The sequence below is a fragment of the Bombus pyrosoma genome, linkage group LG9 (assembly GCF_014825855.1).
Source record: "Bombus pyrosoma isolate SC7728 linkage group LG9, ASM1482585v1, whole genome shotgun sequence".
Lineage (NCBI taxonomy): Eukaryota > Metazoa > Arthropoda > Insecta > Hymenoptera > Apidae > Bombus > Bombus pyrosoma.
This window is the reverse complement of record NC_057778.1, coordinates 8,014,488-8,037,110: the sequence shown is the minus strand read 5'-3', so window position 1 is coordinate 8,037,110 and position 22,623 is coordinate 8,014,488. Positions and strand designations below refer to the sequence as shown.

General features: G+C 44.4%; 1 protein-coding gene across 4 annotated transcripts in view; it reads left to right on the top strand.

The window, feature by feature from the left end:
* LOC122570665 (visual system homeobox 2-like) overlaps nucleotides 1-22,623 on the top strand; it is a 50,625-nt gene that overhangs the window by 12,896 nt on the left and 15,106 nt on the right. For 2 of the 4 annotated variants that reach the window (XM_043733271.1, XM_043733269.1), the window contains exons 3-4: nucleotides 17,287-17,377; nucleotides 18,344-18,467. In XM_043733271.1, coding sequence (XP_043589206.1) covers nucleotides 17,287-17,377; nucleotides 18,344-18,467 — 215 coding nt within the window. Of the gene's footprint in view, nucleotides 1-17,286; nucleotides 17,378-18,337; nucleotides 18,468-22,623 lie in introns of all 4 variants that reach the window. The other 2 variants (XM_043733270.1, XM_043733268.1) reach the window with 1 other exon arrangement.

Genomic DNA, 22,623 nt, shown 5'->3' with positions numbered 1-22,623 from the left:
TGCGTCTAATGGGGCTGCGTTCCAACTTCGTTTCGTGTACTTATTCCGCACTTAGAACGTTTTCGAAGCTCAAGGATACGTGTTAAAGATTTTCAGCGTACGAGCGAACGTTTATAATTTCGTTAAGTCTCGAGTTTTCTCGGCGACCCCAATATTAAATTTCTTGTCAAAATATTTCGGGAAATCGAGGGTGCATGCCACACCCTCCCCTATTCGAGCGCTAATCGGTAACGGGATACTTTTTTTCCCGAAACTTGATTCTACATCTACGCCCACCGTTAAAATCTAAATCGTTGCTCTTTGAACTGTGAATCGGGAAAATGTGGACAAAATTCTTCGAAATCGTCTGCCGGGCTAGTCTAAGATACCAGTCAATTAGGAAGAAACCCCCGTATTTAGGACACACGAATTTCCAACAAGAAGTAAAAATGCAACGGATCTGATGAAAGAAAGAAAACGTACCAATTACGGGGAAGATTCTCAATTTCCTTGAAGGAAACGATCACGAGTCTGTGTTGAAAGTGCGTCGTTAAGAAGGAACCGTGGAAGATAGGGATTTTATTGGCCAGAATTTCCGTTGCGTCAGCAGAACGACGAACGGTTTGCCATCAGGATTACGAAGGATTCCGCAAGGACCGAGAGAGAGGCGTCCGTAACGAGCAGCTTCCCGACAGAATTGGTTGTTTTAACAACTGCGCGCCACTTTGAGCCCGCTAGGTAAGAGGACCTCTGTCGAGGGATGTGGAAAAGGGTACGAGCGAACGGGCGACGTGAGGGATCGGAGGCGGAGGCGGAGGTGGAGAAAGAGAGAAAATACGCGGTTTTCGCGAAGACACGGTGCTGAGGTACAAGCCGCTGCCGTAATAGTCCAATTTGCCGGCAAAGGAAAATACCGGAGGATTCTGGGAGCAAAAGGAGACTGGCATGGCTCCCGGGGTGGTACTAGCAACGCTCAGAAAAGCCGGCTGGAAAATTGGAGACGCGACGAAACATGGAGCAAGGGAGCCTTTACGTGGAGTATAGTTTCCGCTAGAATGCCACCTACTTTTCTACCAGCTTCGGTTTACGATCTAGCATCATGTCAATTATATATTGATAGTGCTGTGATAAAAAAAAAAAAAGGAGCAGCCATCAACCGTATGGGCAACGGTATTTCCGCGTGCCGTTGCACATTATATCGGAAATGTACAGCCCTGCAACTTCCTAGCAAATTCAGTTATCTACAGACGACAAAATAGATTTGTTAGCTGGAATTGAATTCTAAATATTCGCAGATCCTAAAAATGAAGGAAATTCACTGTCACAAGTACCGATGCTCGAATAAAGTAAGGTTGAAAATCGCAGCAAGCAGACTGGAAATCATAGTGATGTAAATCAAAATCTTGAGAGTTTGAACTTGGTCACAGATTTCAAATACCATCCTTTTAGCTTCTTTAAGCTATAATTTTATTCTTTACGGCGATACGCCCTTATGGCATGAGAAAGGATAATGAATTTTTTATAATAATAAATGTGGTACAGTATTTTATAAAAATTGTATTGACCTACAGCAGGATGACTCTCGGCGATATATCGAGGGACAGAAAAACAAAAGTGGATTAATCAATATGATCCATTAAAACGCAAAAGATCTGATCCCTCGTCATTCGTAGGATCGACTTATCGATTGAAAGTAGCCAGATAGTTAGTAGCAAAATAATGAGGATTCATCACGCAAATGGACGAAGAAAAAGACAAGACGAACAATAGATGAACGAAGTCTACAGCCTCGGCACAAATATCAAGAAGCTCCCTGTTTCTACCGTCGCGTCGTCGGAATCTATCGAGCCCCCGAATGCTTCAGAGATTCATCATCACAAGATATTCCCGATGTCCGATCCAATCATCTTACTTTCCGTGGTATGATTTCACCGCTCGAGTGATTAGCTGTCAGCGAGGCAGCAGGATTTTGCAGCAAATTGAGGAAAATGCGGAGAATGAAGGAAATATTATGTTATTACTCTGTATGGTGTCGGTAGGAATTGACGAGGAAATGGGTAAAGGAGCAAAGGAAGATAAATCAGATGTCGCCGGAAAATATAAACCACTTACCGTTTCTTCAACACGACGATGAAGAAATAAAGTTGTAGCTGATGCTTCTGATTTATTGCTAAATAATGCATATCGGCAGAAAGGCGAAGAATGGGTAAAAAGGAAAAGGTATACGCACGAGAGAAAAGGTGAAAGCCGAAGTTGGGAACAAGAAGGGTCAAAGGGAAAGTAAAGAATATTTTTCTTCGATGGAAAACGAAGTGCACCGAAGCAAGAAGAAACCGGTGGTTGATTAATAGAACCGCTCGAGTCGGCACGGCGGCTTTGCAGATATTTTTGTCGTAAAGGGCTCGATTTCAAAGAGCACCACCGTTCAATGTGGAGCCGAACGTTGTTGACTGTTCGCGAAATAGTACGCGCGAGGCTCATTCGAGATCTCGAAAGTCCCCGCTGGCTATTACGATTGAAGAGTATTTGCCGGTGAAATCCCTCGGTCGAAGAGAAGAAAGTTTTCCAAGCGTGGATCGAAACAGGGGTAGAACTCGCGATGTCGCTCGAGAAAGACAGAACTCTTGGCCGAATATACTGGCAGGATTACTTTTTCCACAGTGGAACGTCGAGACGAGTGTGGCTGTTTCGTAATTAATTGTCACTCATCGTTCAAGAAGCGAAAGGAAGCTCGAGAAAACAATTTAGGTGCTTGCGAGAAAGTGTCGAAAAGAGAAGGGAGGAAGAAAGGGAAAGGGAAAGAGAAAGAGGAATCGCGAGGGTTAAGCGACAAAGGGGTTAACCAACGATTTCTCGATTCGTCGCGAAAGAGATTCTCCGGTTGAAACAGTCGAGCGGTAAATCGGAGGAACGCGCTTCCTCCGCAGTCCTTTCTTGCTTTTCCTTTCGTCACTCGTGACCGATTGTACCTATCATAGTGGCTCGAGATGCGCGTGTGTTCCCATACATCTCCTTTCATTCGAGAGACTCCAGAAGAGAAGTGGGTGGACGGTGCAGGGCTGGGGTGTCGCTAAAAACAGACAAAGAAAGAGGGTTGAACACGCGAGAGAAAGCAAGAGGAAAAGAACGTGGAGCAGAGACGAGGAGAGTCAGAACGAAGAAGAGAAAAAAGTGAGAAAGCGGAGGTGCTGCGGGTGAGAAGAAGCAGATGAGAGAAAAAGGGAGGATAAAAACAGGGAGTGAGAAGGGAGAGGGAGAGAAAATGAGAGAACGAACGAGAAATGGGTGCCGAGGGCTGCCACGTCGGAGGAGGCAACAAAGATATTAATTAAGAATTAACACGCGTACTGAAACCGCCCTTAATTAGTAACAGTCAGTGCCTGGAGCAGCGGTTTGTCTGCACGAACCTGTACCACCGGGTGCAGGGTAAACATGGGGAATGAATTGTAATCAAACACACGCCACCAGATAACATACTGATTTGCGAAAATATAATTTACTTAAAATATTCTGCCGGCTAAAACGAAGAAAAAAAAAAGTAGGAAGAAGAGAAATGGAAAAAAGAAGAAAAAACGGGTTTCCTTCGATCGTGCGCGATCAACGAGCGTGCACGATGATGGCGTTTACGTGAAACGAAGTTTAGGAGCGAGGACAAAAATAGAGGTGAGCGAGTCGCGCGACGAAGGCCAAACGACATAAAGGAAAAGCCTTCAAACGGTTTTCACTCGTGTCATGAAACATTTGCCTTGATTACTAGCTGGAGCTCATTAGCACCGCAATAACGTGAAACGGGTGTACGCCCGTAAGGAAAATCTTAGAAGCTGGGCATAATACCGAAGAAGAATTTTGCTTTAAAACCCGTAAAAGGACACTTTGGATCGACTTACCGTACTCGTTCGATACGAATGCGTATATTTTCTCTCTTAGTAAAAAGGAATCCAAAGTATGTCGCCAAGATTTTTCGTAGCCGCGCAAATGAACGAATAGGAAATATGACTAATCAGTATCCAGCTTTCTTCCGATCGACAAACGAGTCTGTCATGTGAATATCTTCGCTCATTTGCAGCAGGAAGTAATATGTCGCATTTGAAGCCCACCGGTCGAGGGCGTTTTATATACTTTGAATTTTTCTAGCGCTACTTATATATATTCAGGACGCAATTATGACCGAGCAGAATGATACCCTTTCTAATAACCGGTTAAATTCATCTTTCGGATTGAATGGCGTCGAAACTTTGAGCCGGTGAAAGGACGCTTATTTTTAATAGGAACTCGTTACACGTTCTTGCGTGGTGAATTTAGTAGTTCCCGCGGCTTTGAGAGAGAGCCAGAAGCGCTCACACTTTTAACAGCGCGTTCTGAATAGAGGTCATTAGCTTGGCGACGTTCCGTTCGCGATCAGTCTTACTCTGATAGAATTTTCTTCTAACGAAACAAATTTTTGGCTCGACAAAACAGAACGGAGAACGAGGAAGGAATTCACGGCGTATGTACGAATGTACATACCTAGTGGTTGGAACCTCGACACGTAGCCGGGATCGATGCGTATACCTATTGCGTGGAGCACGTGAAATCGTGACGTCATCGACCGGAGGCCATTTTGACTCAGCTGGTCCCGACAAAAAGCAGGACGCCATGTCCTGCGAGCTTCACAATACAATGAACAACGATCTGCGTGCTCGTGTGCGCTCTACGAGCATACGGAAATTCGCCACACCGATTCACACACTCGTGTATTTTCGTGAGTGCGTGGCTCGGTAGGCTGGCACATAAAAATTTCGAACCCTTTCGCAGGGCAATGCTAGCTGAATATACTCCTACAGAGAAAGGAATAGAGTATCCAAAAGAATAGAGTATCACGGTGATGGGGAAGGTACGTGGAGAGAAAGTAGGAAGTTGATTCGTAACTTCAGAAATATTTTGACAGAAATGGGCGTGGTGGTGGTTAGAAATTGACGACAATCGGGCAGCATAACGTTTCTCTGCGACGATCAACATTTCAACCCTTTTTCGTCATACAGCCGTCTATGTCTCTCTGTCGATTCACGAGAAAGTCTTCGGTTTCACTGGTACCACTTTAAAGCGATACAACCCGCGGACGAATAAATATTATGCGGCTGAAAAATGTGCTTTCGTGAACATCCAGGCATCCTCGACTCCTTGCGGTAGGATTGTGCCGATGAAAAAGGGTTGGGGTGTGCGGGGGTGGCGCGCGAGAGGAGAAGCCCTCTTGCTGCCGTTCGTACAGATACAGTGGCTACATTGTGGGTTTAGAGGCTCATTGTGCCACGCCAACACGGGCATTGTCGTCCTTTTTCGAGGGCCGGAGATTCACACCTTTTCACCGGTGCGATTTTCCACGATGGGCGCGTTCCATTGAGCGGAAGAGGGCGAGCCTCTGCCGTGGAAGGGATGAAAGTTCGGTAGAGGGAAAAAGAGATAGACAGAGATGCAGAGAACGGATAAGAACTAATGCCAAGTAACACGGAACTGTGTAGGATTCTCGCACGAATTTATTACCCGACACGATGGGGTTACACGTGCGTCTTTCTTTCGACCGGCGTCGATGGGTCGGTTGAAGTGAGAAAGACAATGGTGGCTGTTTAAAACGGGGTGTTGAGGATGTGAGAGCTCTTCTGGATTAAATTTCTTATGGTTCTACGTTTGAAAGACAGCTTTACGAGTCTTGCCAGCGGGTTGACGCGTTCCTTCAATTAAAGAAAGACACCATCGTTGTATCGTATATTACTCGATGGTGGTGCAGAGTGCGTCATAATATAAACGTTCGATTCCACTTGCATCGTTGTTGGAATCGATGCGCGAATCGATATCACGAGCCATCTTAGCCGCATCGCGTTCTTCCGTCAGTGGATCCACCGGAATCCGCTAATTGCACTAATTTCAATAAATTTCCTTCGAGGAGGTGTATTTTCCGGAGTCCTTATGAATTTATAAGCAAAGAAATTTGAAAGCTTGCCAAGTCTCTCTTCTGGAAGGGACAATTAGACTCTTCTCGTCGACCTTGAGGGGAGTGAACGAGACGCTGAGGAGTTTGTCCGACCGATCGTTAAGTTACCTGGTCCCTTCCTTCGTTGACGTCCTTTGTCAAGATTAGTCAACTTCAAATAATGCCTCCATTTACCAATTCAAACTTCGCGCCATATACTGTTTCGAAGGTTAAATTTTTTAATTTGCATACCCTCCAAGCGTCTCGACCTGTTCATCTTTCATCTAACTTTTGTTTCCTGTTTTGTATCTTTGCTAAGGCGTTGAACGTTTACTTCGTAATAAACGAAATTGACTGCAGCGATATTCCAACCACTTGATAAAGCAAATATGGTAAGAGGAAAAAGATAGTTTTACAGTGACTGTGAAGATAGGGCAAAGTCTTCTTAGTTCAGGAACTAAATTTAGTTCGACATGTGTGGACGTAGGTTTGTTTAGCGCCAAGGAACAAAATATGTAGTTCGGCTGCAAAAATATTAGGTTACTTCGAAAACAGTCGCCAGTCAACACTTCCCTGAGACGTTGCATGTGTTTCGTTGACTGTTCGTTGCTCGTGATCCAATTAAAAGAGATTCCCAGGAGTCATTGCGGAAACTTTTCAAAATCAAAGTCGCCAGTCTATTAATGCGATTACGATTGATCGTCGGATGACAAGAAGTTGGACGATTTACAGGCAACGATCGACACACAAACGTGAAATGTGACTCGCTATTGAAGATCTGTGAAGTCTGTAGCCATGGGACGATTAATTGCGCCATTGAGCGTATCGCATTGCCGGTATTATTGAATCGAGCATAGCCCGCCACTCGGAGAATAATTATGAAATCATTCACTCGTGGAACAATTTCAAGCTGTAGCTCCGCTTTTCATTTAATTCCTGATGTTTAGTCGCTCTATTTTCAAAGGGTGCTTGCACGGCATTGTTAATTCGTGTCACTGAATTGATTCGAACGTAAGCCTCCTTTACCCTCTCTCTCTCTCTCTCTCCATCTCTCTTATCTGTTTTTAAACAGAAAATTATGCGAATTATTAAAACTGATTTAATTACAATTCACAGTTATGCATTTATTATTATGTATGCGCTTGCACGTAAACTAAAAAAAGCGAGAAACAATTATTTTAAAATTTCTGGGCCTGACAAAAATTGATCGAAATGGTTGTAGCGAAACACGCATCGTGCCTCGATAAGTAATATTTTTGTCCAGGAGTGGTGGAACGTTGGCTTGGCGCTCTCCAATTATTAGAACCCCAAGCAGTGCTGTAACAAGTTTGCGACCCTCGCGTCTCCATCGAGCACGGATTTGGAAGGGGTTGGCTGAAAGCTCGCTTCGTGCCACTGCCACGTACATGATCGCGCGACTCTTATGAATATCATAAATTTTACGCAATGTAGCCGACAATTTCGCCCGATCATCAGCATAAAATCTACTGTTTCCGGACCGGCGGGTGCTCGCCCGCGAGCTGAAATGAAACCTAGTAGGACGCGCGGCTAGATTTAGAGCGGCTGCGCGAGTCGCGAACGAGTATTCCGCATGACGTCGATCTCGATCCCTTACCTTTAGAATGGATGCGATTGTAGGCAGTTTTCAGGCGAACAATTATTCACCAGATCCGGCCACTTAGTTGGCGCGTTCTCCGTTAACGAGTGAGTTTTGTCCCATCGTGTCTGGGATTCTTTCGCGATTCTCTAATTAAAAGCTACCGCTCGTGGCTTCGTTGTGAGCGTTTCGGGGCTTTATAACGCGCTAATAGTCGCGGCTGGAGAGGGTCGAATTAATTTGTACACATTTTTCCCGACTCGAGGATAGTTTGTTGGTGCTGTGCTAGGAAAGAATTTATCATTATTCGCTGGAACCTGTGCGACACAACGCGGCAAGAGCTTCTCGCCCGTCTACCAAAATGTCCTTTGTTTTCCTTGGCCATCGTTGTTCGTGAAAGTAACGCGGAAACAACGGCATAGTATAGTATCGACGTTCGCATACGTCTGGGTTGGGCCAGCTTCGGGAAATTTTCCACGACGCCGCCGGCAATTTCAGCCGGTCATCGGCGTAAAGTCGATGCTCATTGTAAGCCCGGGATGGTTCACGAGAATGCTAGCAGACAAGAGTACACCAATGGTGGGTGGACAGGAGGTGGCGGTGGGGGACTAGCTAGCGAGGGCACGAGAGAGGAGTTAATGGGGACGAACTGTAGAAGTGGCTATAGTCTAGAACCGTGTTAGGGCCAGGGCCATTAAGCTTAATGACATAATGAAGTAAATGGCTGTGCATGCCATGCCACGCCGGAGACTATAGCTTATAACCGCCGGGCCTCCACCCCCGCGCAATATACCGCGTGCCAGGAATTCCTGACTTATGCCGGCACTGCCCAGTCGAAAGGGGTAGCTAGCATGGGGTGCACCCACCCTCCCTCTTTATTCCTCTCCTCCCTCCCTCTTTCTCACGTGCGCGCTCTTCTACTGTTTCCCTGCTCCAATCGTCCTGTCTCTCTTTTAACCCTTCGACTAGCAGCGTGTGTGTCGTATCTCTCGCTAGTCAAATGTTTCTGTTCATCTATTCTCCGAAGCTCCTTCTTTACTGTTCTCGTATATTACGTAAGGGTTGCTGTGACACAAAGTTGCATCGCACACGTGCTAGAAGCGAATTTATTTCGGGAATTGCCAAGGCGTCGCCGGCCTCTCAGTCGTTGGTGTTCGTCCCGAGAGCTTCCCTCGTTTTCCGGGAGGCGATTCGCTAAAAACCACGTCCTGCCGCGTCGGGGCGGTAACATCCGTGCACACCTTCTCTGTAACCCTCTTGAATTTCCTGCGAGGACTCGTAATTATGCGTTTCGTGTACCGTCCGAGCACACGACGGAAGAGGGTCGTGTATGCGTTAAGTATTTAATGTAATTTTGTGAAGGCGGGCTGTAGACAGCGAGAGAGCCAAGCGCGAGAGCATCCTCGGTGAAATTGCGTGACTCATCTCTCTTGTTTGCCGCCCGCTACTACTTTCCTTTCACCGGATTCGAGGCTTTTCTGCCCGCGACTTTGAAAGCTCTGCGCGAAACACTCGCGTTAATCACGCGAAAGTGCCTAATGCGCTGCTTGATAGCAGCAATTTCAGTATTAATTGGACGCGTGAATGGACCACGCACTCTCTACTCCAACGTTCACATCCAGCTTGCTAGTTTCAGTTCTCCGTTTTAAGACTATTCGCTCGGTTCGATTTAATTATGAAGAAGAAACTGCGACGTGCAAACGAAACTACGTAGTTTTGTGGAATCCATAGAAAACACCACTTTCTGTTCGGTGAACGAGCAAGAAGACCTTGAACATTCTACGACGGAAGGCTAGTTGCTCACGAACAGCGTGGAACAAAGTACGCTCGTGTAGGTAAAAAAACGCGTTGTTTTCGGGCAATCAACACTTTACCCATTGTCTTTAGCTGGCACCTGAATGCGTGGCCATCATAATATTCACACCATTCGTAGAGGGTCGAATTTCGAGCATGGCCACCGCGGGCTACGGAGAATGGTACGAGACGCTCGTGAAAACACGTTTCTGACCACGAGGTGTGAAGCCCTTGGAAGAAAAAGAAACGGAGGAACCGCGTGGGGTAGACGAGAGTAAAAGAGTCGAGAAGCGCTTCCAAGAAGTACGCCCACGAATTCGTTATCCTATTTTTTTTCTCGTTTCTTCTTCTTTTTTTTTTTTTCTTCGGCCGCGTCCTATTCATTAATTATCGCCATTCAAGGGGGCCACGGTCTCCTGATTGTGAGGTCCGGGATCGATGAAACGCGTTTCGCAGTAACCGTGATTAAACCGTCGAGTTTTCATGAAATAACCTGTCGGGAACTAGTTTTACCCGAGAACTTAATTACTGCTGTATTATGCACGCTGGATGCGCGAATCGGTGGCTCGAGAAACAACGTAATTCCTGCTGCTTAAAAGAAAACTCATCTCCCTCCGTGTCACCTCCTGAACGTTAATTATACGTCTTCGTTACCATTGTCGGTCTCGAACGCTGTATCTAAAATAATTACAGCGCCCATCTTTCTCGACTATGCAACCCTGCAATTTGAATCTGTTACCAATGCTTCTCGGACAACCATTTTTTCTTTCTATTACGGAATTCTAATTCGAGCGCGTTGAGAAAATAAAGGAAGATTGAAAAAATGCGAAGAGAGACAAAACGCACGAGGCGAATCGAGTTGAAGTCTCTAGAGGGCGCGCGATCGAACCGGTCAAATTAATTCGACCCCGAAAACATCGTGAAAGCATTAGCAGCTTACCCTAAGCTACTGTCGGTCTGTTACAAGTGTTTTACAGCGTGTTACATGGTGCAGCAAAACTACCTAGCGTTGAGGGTCCCTAATCTACCGAAACATCCCGAGGGATGTATCCCAGCATCGACTGCACTCGGATACGCTCCATTCGCCCTTTCGGCTATGTAAACGACTACGTTACATGTTTCACGCGCCCGATAAATAATTCTCTATCTGATGCATTTTTCATGTTGCGTCGGTATTTCGCACTCTGTGTCCGAGAGGGTATGTGTAGGTTCCGCAAATGTAAAAGCGATGACTTTCCTTGGATCCCGTTGGCCTCAGTTGTCGTTACTTGGCTGATTCTTTATTTTTATGGAAATAAATCTTATTATCGATAGAGAAATCAGTGACGGAGTCATTTTGAAATTTCTATATTAATTTTATTATTATCTATAATCGTTTTCGTTATTCGCCAGTGATAAAATTACCACTGCGTATTCTCTGATGCTTTAAAAATTTCTAATAATTGTACGAATAGATCTTATTATCTTTATCTTTCACGCGCTGATTCCTGTAAATGATAGCTAGAGCAAAGTGAAGGGTGTCGTATCAAATTGACTCGTAATATAGGATGGGATTACTACGCGATTTCACATCCTGAATTACGGATGACTAACAAATGATTGCACCCTATGAATAAACTTTCAAAGGAGAATTTATTAATTAGTAGTATCGCTGTAATGATATTTGAGACAGTGCATAATTACTTACTTGATAACAATCTGTTGTTCAATGGCGAGATACTGCATGAGTTTTTAATTATCCATTGTCACGGGACAGGTTCAATTTTTCCTGACAATGTTTGCGATACCAGCATGAAAACGGCGAGGAAACTAGCATTTGTTTCGTTAATCATCCGGCTGCTTTCACTAGCTCGTCCCGTATTTACGTAGTTTCGTTTATAAAATGGCAGCCAGGCCGAAACGAGGAAATCGGGCGTCTCGCGGAACGGGACCAAGAAGAAGACGACAAGAAGACGACGGGTCGTCTCATTCACACGGCGACGAGGTAATTTCTCTCGATGAATCCACGAAAGGGCATTTATCCGTTCTCCGAGCCGCGAAAAGGGGCGGAAACGAATTTTCAATTACGACGCACAAAAGACCGGGTAATTCTCTGGGTTTAAAACGACTTCGCGGTGCATAGCGAACACGCGGAAGGGAGAGCTGGAGAAAGATGGACAAGAAGAAGGGATGAACGACGATGCTATGAAAAGATTTTCAAATTAAATTTCGGGATTAGTACCCTGGTTTAATACGGACAAGTGACGACTGAAGACGTCCCAGGGGTGTGCTACGTGCTACCTTCGCTCTCCCCATGGGATAGCGTACACACGGGCCACTGTGTAACAACGTGACGACGTTTCTGACCCACCCTCCGTCTCGTAACACTTCGCGCGTTTCCATTTGCTCGATGTAAACTCGTCGTTCGGCAGCCTCCCTTTCTCTCAACCGGTTTTCACCGGATCGAGTCCTCTGTCCGGTGTCCAGTTGGATGCAATTTCAACGAATGGCGAGTCCAAAGGGCAGATGTTGACCCTATTGAAGACGTAAAACAAAGTAGATGGAGAAAATTATGCGATTGAACGCGTGCGGAAATTTGTACAAAAATGCATTAGTATTTTCTGCTTCTTATTCTGATAATGATGAGATGAGTAACTTTCCTCAAGGAAATATTATGGAGGAATAGAAAAATCATTGTAACACTGATATCGTTATCTACTGTAACCAAAGAAAAAGGGTATCGCCTCTTGTCGTCTATTTAACGGAAACGAAAGAAAAGTATACCGATGAATGGACGCCGTTGCCCGTCTATGAAACGTTAAACGCAATTTCATAGGGTTCGATCAGTGACGATAAGAGGCAGCATCAGGCAGGATTAGAATATCAATTATCGAAGAAACACAGGCCGTCGGTTTCTAAGAGGTTCTATTAGATACGAGCAGTCTGGCGCAAGCCAGCCAAGCAAGGCCACGGGTTTAAGGTCTTAACAGCTACTAAAGCAAAAGCTCCTTCTGTCTCGCTCTTAAGCACGGAAAACAAGCCGTGTTAGACGAAGGGGTGTATTGAGGGCCGCCATTGGCTATCCACGCTCCTTTATTGCCGGTTGCCTGGTAACCGGCTTGCCACCGACACACACCGATGGCAACCACCCTGCAACCACCCTGAAACCCGACAGCGCCGCGCACACCCTCGCTTAGGAACTCGCAACCACCACCACCACCAAGTATCGCCACCGTCTCTCGCCACCCTCTCCGCGATGCTCCACGAGCCAATGCATACACACGCACATTTCCTCAGCTACTCGGAACACACGCACACGTACACTCGCGTCAACCACCGTAAACGCGTGGGGATGTGCGATGGAATCTTCGTGTAATCGCCAAGAGTTGGTCGTGTGAGTGCGCGAAATAACACTGCCTGGTCTCAGCGTGTACGTACGCATGGCGTGAATATATTTAGCCAGGAAACTACCACTGTTTTCACGCGAGAGGGTGTTTCGAGAGCTGCCTCTCTGGCTGCCTCTGTGTGCACAAAGTCTGTGCTCCTGGCCGAGTAGACCGCAAAGTTTTCTCTGAAGTTGCTGGATTTCTTCCTTTTATCGGCGCTCCTGACAGCAGTCGAGGAAGATACTTTCCTGGATGATTGTGTTCCGCTGTTCGTAATCGCGCGCAGGACGTTGGGAGGAACGATAGAAGGGGGTTGAAGTTTCTGGCTGCTGACTCTCCAAGTCGCGGCCTGTTTGATGTATGCTTTGGTCGCAGACTGCAACTTTGAAATTGATATACTTTACTACAGAAAATGAAGAAAGTTTGGAAAAAGACTTTGAGTTGCAAATTTCAAAGGAATGCTCGACATCCTGAAACTTGCGCCCAAAATATTCAGTTATTAATAATCGCGGGAGAACATAGTCTACAGACGCTATCTGTTTTCTGCAAAACACACACTCAAATTCAGTCGTTCGATCGACCTTGTCCGATGTCATATTAAATCCAATAAAACGTTCCAGAGTGACGGTCAATTTGTTGGAACGACGACGTATACGAGCAAGCGTAATCTTGCGAGTTCTCTCATCGAGAAGATTAAAAACAATTGCTTCTGAAGTGGCTGTATGCGCAAACACGGTGTCTCCCTAGCGTAGTTCCCGAGGGAGGTCGCGACATCCCACGATATTCGAGGGCACTACGAACGGATTAGATCCAGGACAAATTAGAGGAGAGAGAAGCATCGGTCGCTGGGAAGCCGGGAATATATCAGGGTAGAGGGCAAACGTGTCCCGCTGGTCCCGTAATAGCTAACTGGATTTGATTAATCGATTTGGTTACAGCCTCCTACTTAGCCATCCTGACGCTTCCTGCCGTGTTTAATATCGATCATTCTCACGCGAGAATACGAGAATACGTCGCCATTCGCTATTTCTTTTCCACGATTGTGTGAGACGATCTAGTTAGGAGATGCAGTACCGCGTCTCGAGCCCGGAGATCTAAAATATCGTTCGACTTCTTCGTACGAAGAGAAAGAATTTTGTCTGGATTTGTTCGTTTTCTCCCTTATTCTCGTAGGATACGCTTAGAAAGAAAATGCGAATAAACTTCAAACCCTCGATGCTATATTATTTGCGTCAACTAGTCCGTACAAAATAATAATTTCAATTTATCGTAAGAATAATATGAAAAGATACACGGCAATCGTACCAATGATATTTTCCATTAGTCGCGATCCAGTACATATAGCAACACCATTTTCTTCAGGTTATTAGCATCCACTTGCGTCTACGTCCTCCGACGTGCAAAGCGATTGGTTCGACGGCTTGCGGTAAATAAGCATACTTAAAAAGCCGGCAGCAGGAAGCAACGCGGTGCCGGGGTGGCGTAAAGAGGCCTCTCTACAATCTTGTGAAACAATGCATCGCGCGAGCTCCATGCTCGGTGTCTTAAGCTGTGCGCGGTCGAGCCTCAAATATTTATTTTCCATTCGACTCCTTCATTTTTTGCATATGCGTGCATGCAAACTCATTCGCGCTGTTCGTGGAAAATATTGCAATCAGTGGTCTGTGAGGATAGGAAAAATATTTTTTACGTTCTTTCGTCAAACTCGACGAACGAAATAGTGATCACTCTTCGGTTGTTATGCTTACCATGTTATTTTAACTATCCTTTCGCTTTAATGAAAGTGATTCTGCCCGAAGCTGGTAGCTATGCTACCCGTCCAAGTCTTTTTACAAGATTGATAGAATAAATAGAGCAAAATTTATTTGACGCTCGGCTCAGAAAAGGCGCTTCTGGATGGTATAGAGAGGCGCGTGTATGGGCAAGGAAGAAATGTTGGATAAAATTAAGCCGGCATGCAAGAAATTTGCTTGAATCCACTGAATGCGCCCGACGCTTCCTCATTAAGTTCTTCGTCTTCGTGACGACACAGCAGGAATACTTTCCTTCTTATCGACCGTGCCGAGATGAGAGTAACATTGGCGATAGTTTTCGTTAAGTAACTACAAACCGAAGAATAGTTGAAAAGTCGATAGTTCTAACGAGGTATATCGAATTAATATAATTTTCACGGATAATTACGTGGTTCCTAACCGAGTGAAACAAAAATCTATTTGAAGGAACAACGTTGTGAACGTCGCACAATACAGTTTAGAGTAAAAAACGATACGCTTTTCATTCCTGACGTTCTCTTTTCTTTTTTTTTTTTTTTCTTTTTTTTCTTTTAAGCGAACTTCGTCAATGATTATAAAGCTATTCGTTTGACTTTGGAGAAGCGTTTTGAAAAAGCGACGAAGTGCAACGCGGACGAAAGCAAGAGAGCAGAATACAGACGCGAGCACAGAAAGGAAGGATTAACAATACATTTTAAAAGCCGCCTTCGCTATTTTCGCATACCATGTGTTCTATGTCGGTCGCGTTCATGAAACTGTTTTACTCAAACTTCGTCGAAATTCCTCTCTCGCCTTCTCTTTTCCAAGCTTCCGCGGCTTTCTCGGTGCTAACACATTTGGAAAACTAGCTTCGGTTATGCTTCCTTTTTCACAAAACTAAAGAACTTTAGTTTCGCGACATCCGTAACAACTTATCCAACGCGATTCTCAGTGTTAACTCCAACCGTACATTTTCAGGCCAAATTAAGTCAGCAATGAAATATCGACGCAAAGTAAAGAAAGAGAAGACCTTTCGAAGCGATATCAAAGAGCACTCGCTCGCCTATCCATTCGCTAGCGACACAACGAGACAAAACACGAGTTACAAATTTACGCGTACGATCTGAAAGGAACGTTTTTTAGAAGTCACGCTCGCACACGCATTTATGATCGTGTCATCCTTTCATTGTTCTTTCACGCGATTCTTATTATTTCGCTTGCGATAAAACTATCGCACACGATATTGCAGATGCGTTGCTACTACTATGTGATAATGTGAATTATGAAAACTTCGATAGAAATAATTCCGTAGGAAGAAATATGAAGATAGCCGGAGTAATCGTATCCATGTAACCATGTGACGTTAGCAATGTGTTTCGTGGATCCAATTAGTCGAAGAACACATATAATTGGAATTAAGTTCTTAATTAATAGTTAATTAGCTGCCGGTAGTAGCGTCACCAACGGCTGGCAGCAGCAGCAACAACTGTAGTAACGAGTTAGCCCCGGGGAGAGGGATTCATTGTGGAGCGGCGCGCGCGCCACGGAGCCGGTTTTCGCTCATTAATTCGAAATTAATTTATAATTGATAATTATTTTCGGGCCATGGGTCCTATCCGTTTGCCATCTCGACGAACCTTTCTAATTTCCTGCCTCTCTTGTACGTAGAAAATTGCCATTTACCTTGGAAAGCGTACACGAGCTGTCGAGTCACGAGCAGTATATATTTAAATGAAAAAGGAAAAAGAAAAGGTCGGAGGAATGTTTTTTTCCTTTCTTTATATCGTTGACATGCACACGCACGCGCCGTTAGCAGCACCCTCCCTAATTGGAGAACCTGGATTTTTGAGATGAAAATCCCGGTACTACGACCAGCTGGACAACAGGCTTTCCCGATATTTTTTCCCCCGACACTCCTATATATATATTTTTTTTTTTTTTCGACGTCAATTTTTTCCGCCCCGCCAGAGGTTGTTCCATCGAACTGTTCGAAATTCTGTTATCGGTAATAAATTTACCAGGTATTTTGCCGGAATATCGAGTGTCAAGTCCGCGCTGCGACAGTCGATATCGCGCATGGAAATTACGTTCCGATCTCCACGAGTTTTTCCGATCGAAACACGCGTGTATACCTCGTCCCCGTTAATTGCGTTTCTTTTTTGTTCGGATCGAGTGGATAATGCTTTAAATGCGACGCTCTGCGAGTGCTGGACAAAGGGATGAACGATAAATGGAAAAATAGAATCGCATTACGTGCTTCTTAGTTGCGTGTCGATGCTTCAAAGGGTAAAATTGGAACATGAGAACGGATAAAAATGTTACGCGAATTTAGGTTGCGCGAAGCCCTCATCTTCCTTGCTTCCATCTACGCTGATGCCTCTGACAATCCGACTTTTTTGAATTGCCGAAAGAGACCATTCTTTTCTATTCGATCCTCCTGCCTCATCCTCGAAAGCTAGGTTAAAGAGTAAACGTTTCTCATTGTATTATCATCGATCACGATTAATCGTTAACGAAGGAAAGTCAAAGAAGGGATTGCGTGGACAAATAGAACCCGCATTCGATACAATTTGCATGAATACACGTGGTCTCGATTTATTGGCAAATCGGGTATAATGGGTAATTTGATCCTCGATGTACGCGCACGGCTAGAATTCAGATCCTATGGATTATTGGACTGCGTTAATGATGATTTTTTGAAGGAAGGAGATACAGCTATAAATGCCATAAATTATGCACGGTTATTTAATCCACGTTCGCTTAACTACAACATCGTTAGCTTTGAAAAGTTAGTACATACCTATTATCCGTTTATTTTGTTGAAATTTAATAAATTTAATGATCTTGTTACAGGTGTCGGGCACAATATAGAATCCGGGAAAGATTTCACGGTCGACGGTCTCTCTGGTTTCAGTAAAAAGAAGAAGAAGAAACGCCGTCATAGGTGAGTGTCTCACCCGAATTTTGCTCGAGAACATTTTTTAGTTATCGTTTGTGTTGCATCGAATTTTTCGCCATTTTTCGTAACTTTATTGTCGCCATTAATTTTGCCCGGCGCACTTTGTAAAAATTTTGATTGGAACGCAACGTGAAATCAGCGTGATAGAAATACGTGTGAATAATTAATAACCAGTGGCAAAATTTTCGACGCAACGCTGAGAGCTATTCTTCCGCATTTTCGCTTGGTTATCCGCGGGTCTGCGAGACAATCGATCGCGTTTCAGTGATTTTCATTCGGCGATAATGATAAATTTATTCCAAACGAATATATCATTTTAGACTTTTCATCGTGTAATCGACGAGTCCCACCCCCGATAATGAGTTTTCAGCTATTTTGAAGTGACAGACAACCCGAATGCAATCACCGTTCCGCAATAATTGTATACCACGATGAACGAATTCAGACTTAAATTGATCGTTAAAAGATATATTTGTCGCTAGAAATCGATTCCATTGAAACGTTACATCACATAAGATATGTATTTGCGTATTATCGACAGAAAAGATTAAAAATTGATGTTGGAAACTGGTCGAACAGGTGAATGAAGAATTATTATATTCGTAAATTGAACGTAGACAAATTAAAATTTCTCACGGCTCGGATGTTTTATTGTAAAATTTATGAAATCTGTTTTAAATTCTGTAGGGGCAGATTAAAGATAGATTTACGCTGATTGATTTGTTCGAAATTTGTTTCGCCAAAATGTATAGAATTTAATCTTGCTTCGGCTGCATCAACCGATGAAATTGTTTTTCAATATTATTCAAACGATCAACTTTTTCCAGATCTATTTTCACTTACGAAATCAGTATTTCATTTTCTGCGTGGCTTTTTTCTTTCGAGTGTAGGCTAGCTTTAAGGGAAAAGCTGTAATGGCATATAACTAGGTTCATACGGTTGTTGCTCCAGGACGATCTTCACGTCACAGCAGCTGGAGGAGCTGGAGGCAGCCTTCAAGGAAGCCCATTATCCTGACGTGTATGCTCGCGAGATGCTCAGCCTTCGAACCGATTTGCCCGAAGACAGGATACAGGTGAGCGAAAATCAAAAGACCTATGAAATCCGACCTTCTGACCCACGAATCGGACGGCTTCGATACTACCATTTCCTTGTGAAATTCGCGACTCAGGGGTATCGAGTTTCTTTGCGTAGATTCTCGTAAACCCGAATTCATCAAAGGCTACTACTTTTCTTCGTAACTACTAACTTTTTGTCGACGTTAAGGACTCGAAGACCGTACGTAACTTGTAACGACGATTAAGATATCATGCTCCAAAAGTTACGTGATTATAATGTTTCGAGGATTAATTAAATTAATTTGTGCAAAACAAGGAAACGCAACGGAACGAACGTGAATGGAAAATCGGATTGTAAACGCGATAAAAAGGGCACCATTCTCAGTCGTGAATTACGTGAATTAGAACGTATAAATAATCGAAAGTGGTTGCTTTCAACGAGGAAACAATGCTTCTAGCGCGCGTCGTTTTCATAATTTTCCTATTAAATTAACATACAATGCAATTCACTTCAATTACAGCGAACGTAAAATTTATAAAGACGTGTACGGTGATATCCCTAGGCTCACTTTTCGTTACGTCAAGCATTCGTTCTCGAATAGTTCGTAAATATTACACTGAGCAAAATTTCGACTATAATTCGCTATTAAAACCACAATCTGCTTTAACGATAATTTTGTTCATTAACGAAAATTAACAACGTAACACTCTCTTGGAAAATTTAACGTGCTATTCGTGACGATTATATGATATAATCAGTGGAAATATAAAGCTCCAATACGTTTTCGTGTAATTACTGTGTCGTTTTATCGTTGAAAATTTCGGCTCACAGCGACAACGAGGACGACTTTGTAAACAAATTTAACGCGTATTCGTTCATCAAAGAGAATCATTATCAATTAGTGCCCGGTGTTAGTTACATTTGTATAAATTACCATGCAATTAATTTCGTAAATTCATACGTTATCAACATAATGATGTAACAAAGGTATTATCTGTTTGTAACACTTTAATAAGCTAATTGACCGCAAAAATTTCTTTCGTATAGCGATACTATTGATAGCCATAGATTTCTTTAACGAAAACGTAAGTTTTTCATCCCCTATCTGCCGGATTATAAATCAAACAACCCTATCGTCGCAGCAATCTTATACAAATCAGAGAACCCTGTTCTAGGATAACACCTCATAGAATACCGTAACAATTTGTAAATCATCCACGCAACGAGCCGCAACTTCTTCTTTACCCCTTCTTTACACAAATGGCATCCCACTCGATGCCGTGGTGATATCGCGCGGAATTATCGACAGCATGCATAAAGCGGCGAAAGAACAGTCGCAAATGAAAGTGGTAAGGGTTGCAGTGGCGGCTGGTTGTCGGGGGTGGAGAATGGCAAGTCCAAAAGGCGCGACTATAAAAGGGAGAATTTTCCCGGGCTGACGGTTAGTTACCGCGGACTCGTGGAGTACCAGGCTGAGATAGGTTTCCGCATGGCGGACCCGGGACAAACTTCCCTTTCTCTCCCTGTTCCTCGTCCCTCATCCTCGCATCGTGATTTACCCCTCCATCCTTGCTTCTTCTCTGCCTCGTTCTCCTTAATCCTTCGCGTCACTGTATCCTTTCACGAACAACGTACGTGCGAACCATGCCTGCGAATTTAGACGGTCCATGGAAAATGTGGAAACGGAGAACGAAGAAAAGAAAAATTCCAATCTCGAGCCTGTGCTAGCATTGTGGAAAGTCACCTACCTGACACGTGGGTGTACACGAACGATAACGTCCATAGGTGTTTGTGCATAAATGTCCACTATGTACCGTAGGTACATACACGCTACTAAATATATTTTTGTATAGGTTGGTATGTAACTGGAGAAACCAGGGTGACGAAGGTTAGAGGGATAACAGTGGTTCATGTAACAAGGGTGGCAAAGGAATCTCTAGAAGAGACAACACCAAAGGTAGAAAAGAAACGTTGAGGATACGTGCGACGAAGACGCGGTGGCGGTTAGGTAAAATGAGGAGAAAGATCGCGAGAAAGAGGAAAAGGAGAGTAAAAAGAGATGCAAGGGAAAGGGGTAGATAGGTAGGTACAGTCGAGTCGCGATTCACGGGGTTGTTGAAGCTTCGTGGCTGAAGCGTACAGGCGCGTATACAGAAAGAGAGGAGAAAGAGGGGGGAAGGGAGAGAGAGAGAGAGAGAGAGAGGAAGAGAGTAACGGCGCCGTGAAACGACAAAGCGGCCATTGCAGGATGGGTGCGGTCCCGCGGGCCAATCAGAGAGACGAGTCGCGGACCGGTCGGCCAATCAGGCCGCGCCTTCCACCCGTCTTTTGTTTCTAAATTTGCGCGCGCGGCGGGGACACAATATAACGAGCGCGCGGGACGAAAAGAGGGGTTAGTAATCGTTAACGGTGATATTTTTGTGTGGGAGTACCGGCTTTCTTCGTCTTTTCTCTACCTCTTCTTTCACTCTACCTTCACCCCTGTACCTCCTCCCTCGTCCTAGGCCGCGATCCCTCCTGCTCTCCGTCATCACTCTCGCCGCCTCTCTGTCCGACTCGTTGCCGCGTGAATTTCCTTCCGCTTCTCGATATAGCGCGCGCGTCTCCATCGAGTTTCTTCGTCCCTTGCTCTGTTCCTGCCTGTTCCGCGACCACTCCGACCCCCTATTTCTTTCCTAATTTCTTTGTAGCTTCTCTCTCTGGACCCTTTGTCCCGCACATTTTTTTGTTTCTCGCGCGCTCGTGTGCGCGCACGCCGATGCGTGCAGCAAAACAACACGAAGAAGAGCGCCGCGCCGGCCAGTTTTCATATCGATTAGGGGCATTTTATGGCGCTTGATGTGCACGACGAGCGTGTTCGTTGTCAAGCAAATATGCCTCCACTGAAATTTATTCGACGATACAAAATAAACGACTTCGTTCAAGAGGAAATTATGGAATTGTCCGTGAACATTCTTGAAACATTCGTTCATTCTCTCGCAGATGAAACGCTGCGATAAAATTTTGATGTCGTTCGAACCGTAACGAACCGTTAACGTCGAAAGAAAGAGGAGGCCGGAAGGGTCTGCTTCCGCTATCAAATGAAATTATCGTGTCCACTGAGCGATTTGACAATGCGCCGTCTGTCAGGTTTCGCACGTTGAAATATTACTTGATTAAATGGATGAGTTTGGTTAGGCCAATGCGGTCTGAACAAATTAATTAGTTATGCTCAGTGAATCTTATGCAGACAACGCCGACGTAGAAATACGCGTTTCATCGGGACGATGGTTTGCGTAAACATACACGAGTTTCGTTTTGCAATACGCTATAACGTCCGACACGAAGTCCCTCCATCATGAAAATGTAAAGCAAAAACGCTGCTGCGTTTTCTTTGACGAGACGCTACTTGATTTTTGGTATTGAGAGGCTTTCTCATTTCGAACGGAGACAAAGAGACGGAAGAGAAAAGGGAAACATCTTGTTCGAAGAGTGGAAAACGCTGGAAGCATTTCTTCGTCTTCTCTTCGCGGCTAAATGAGAAATTTCCGAGACTTTTTCCATGGTATTCATTTCTTAGGACGATACTTACTTACTCCAAAATCACGAGGACTTTAATACACGCCGGCGTTTCAGGAGCATTCTCCGTAATGTTTGAGTATTGAAAAGGATCACAATAATTGTCAATCCTACACCCTCCGATTCGTTGTGTTATTTCGTCCAACTTTTCCAACGCTGACAACCCAGAGAAAGAAAAATCGGAACGCTCCCGCGGTGAAGTTAATCGAAATGTCTCCGGCAGACCTCCGTTCCGCTTGTTTGCGTAATTGTGCACGCGATTCACGCATGCGGCAATATAATTGCGAGCTCCTACGACCGATTCTGTATCCGGCCCTGATATTTCTCTTATCAAAACGGTCACAGTATAAATGTATCCCTTCTGGACATGAAAAACGGAAATTCCGTACCTTTATAAATATTATCTTCGTTGTTATCTCTTCGTCTTTCAAACACCATTTGACAAACTAAATTGAAAATTAATTTCTATAAAAGTTTTCACGATCGATGTACGCTAACTGTTGTACTCGACGCTTATAAAGAATACTATTGATAGCTGAAAATACGCGCTGCCTATAACCGGATGTAACTGTTTGATAGAATTCTTGTCAAACCGTCATGAAAGAAAGCCAACG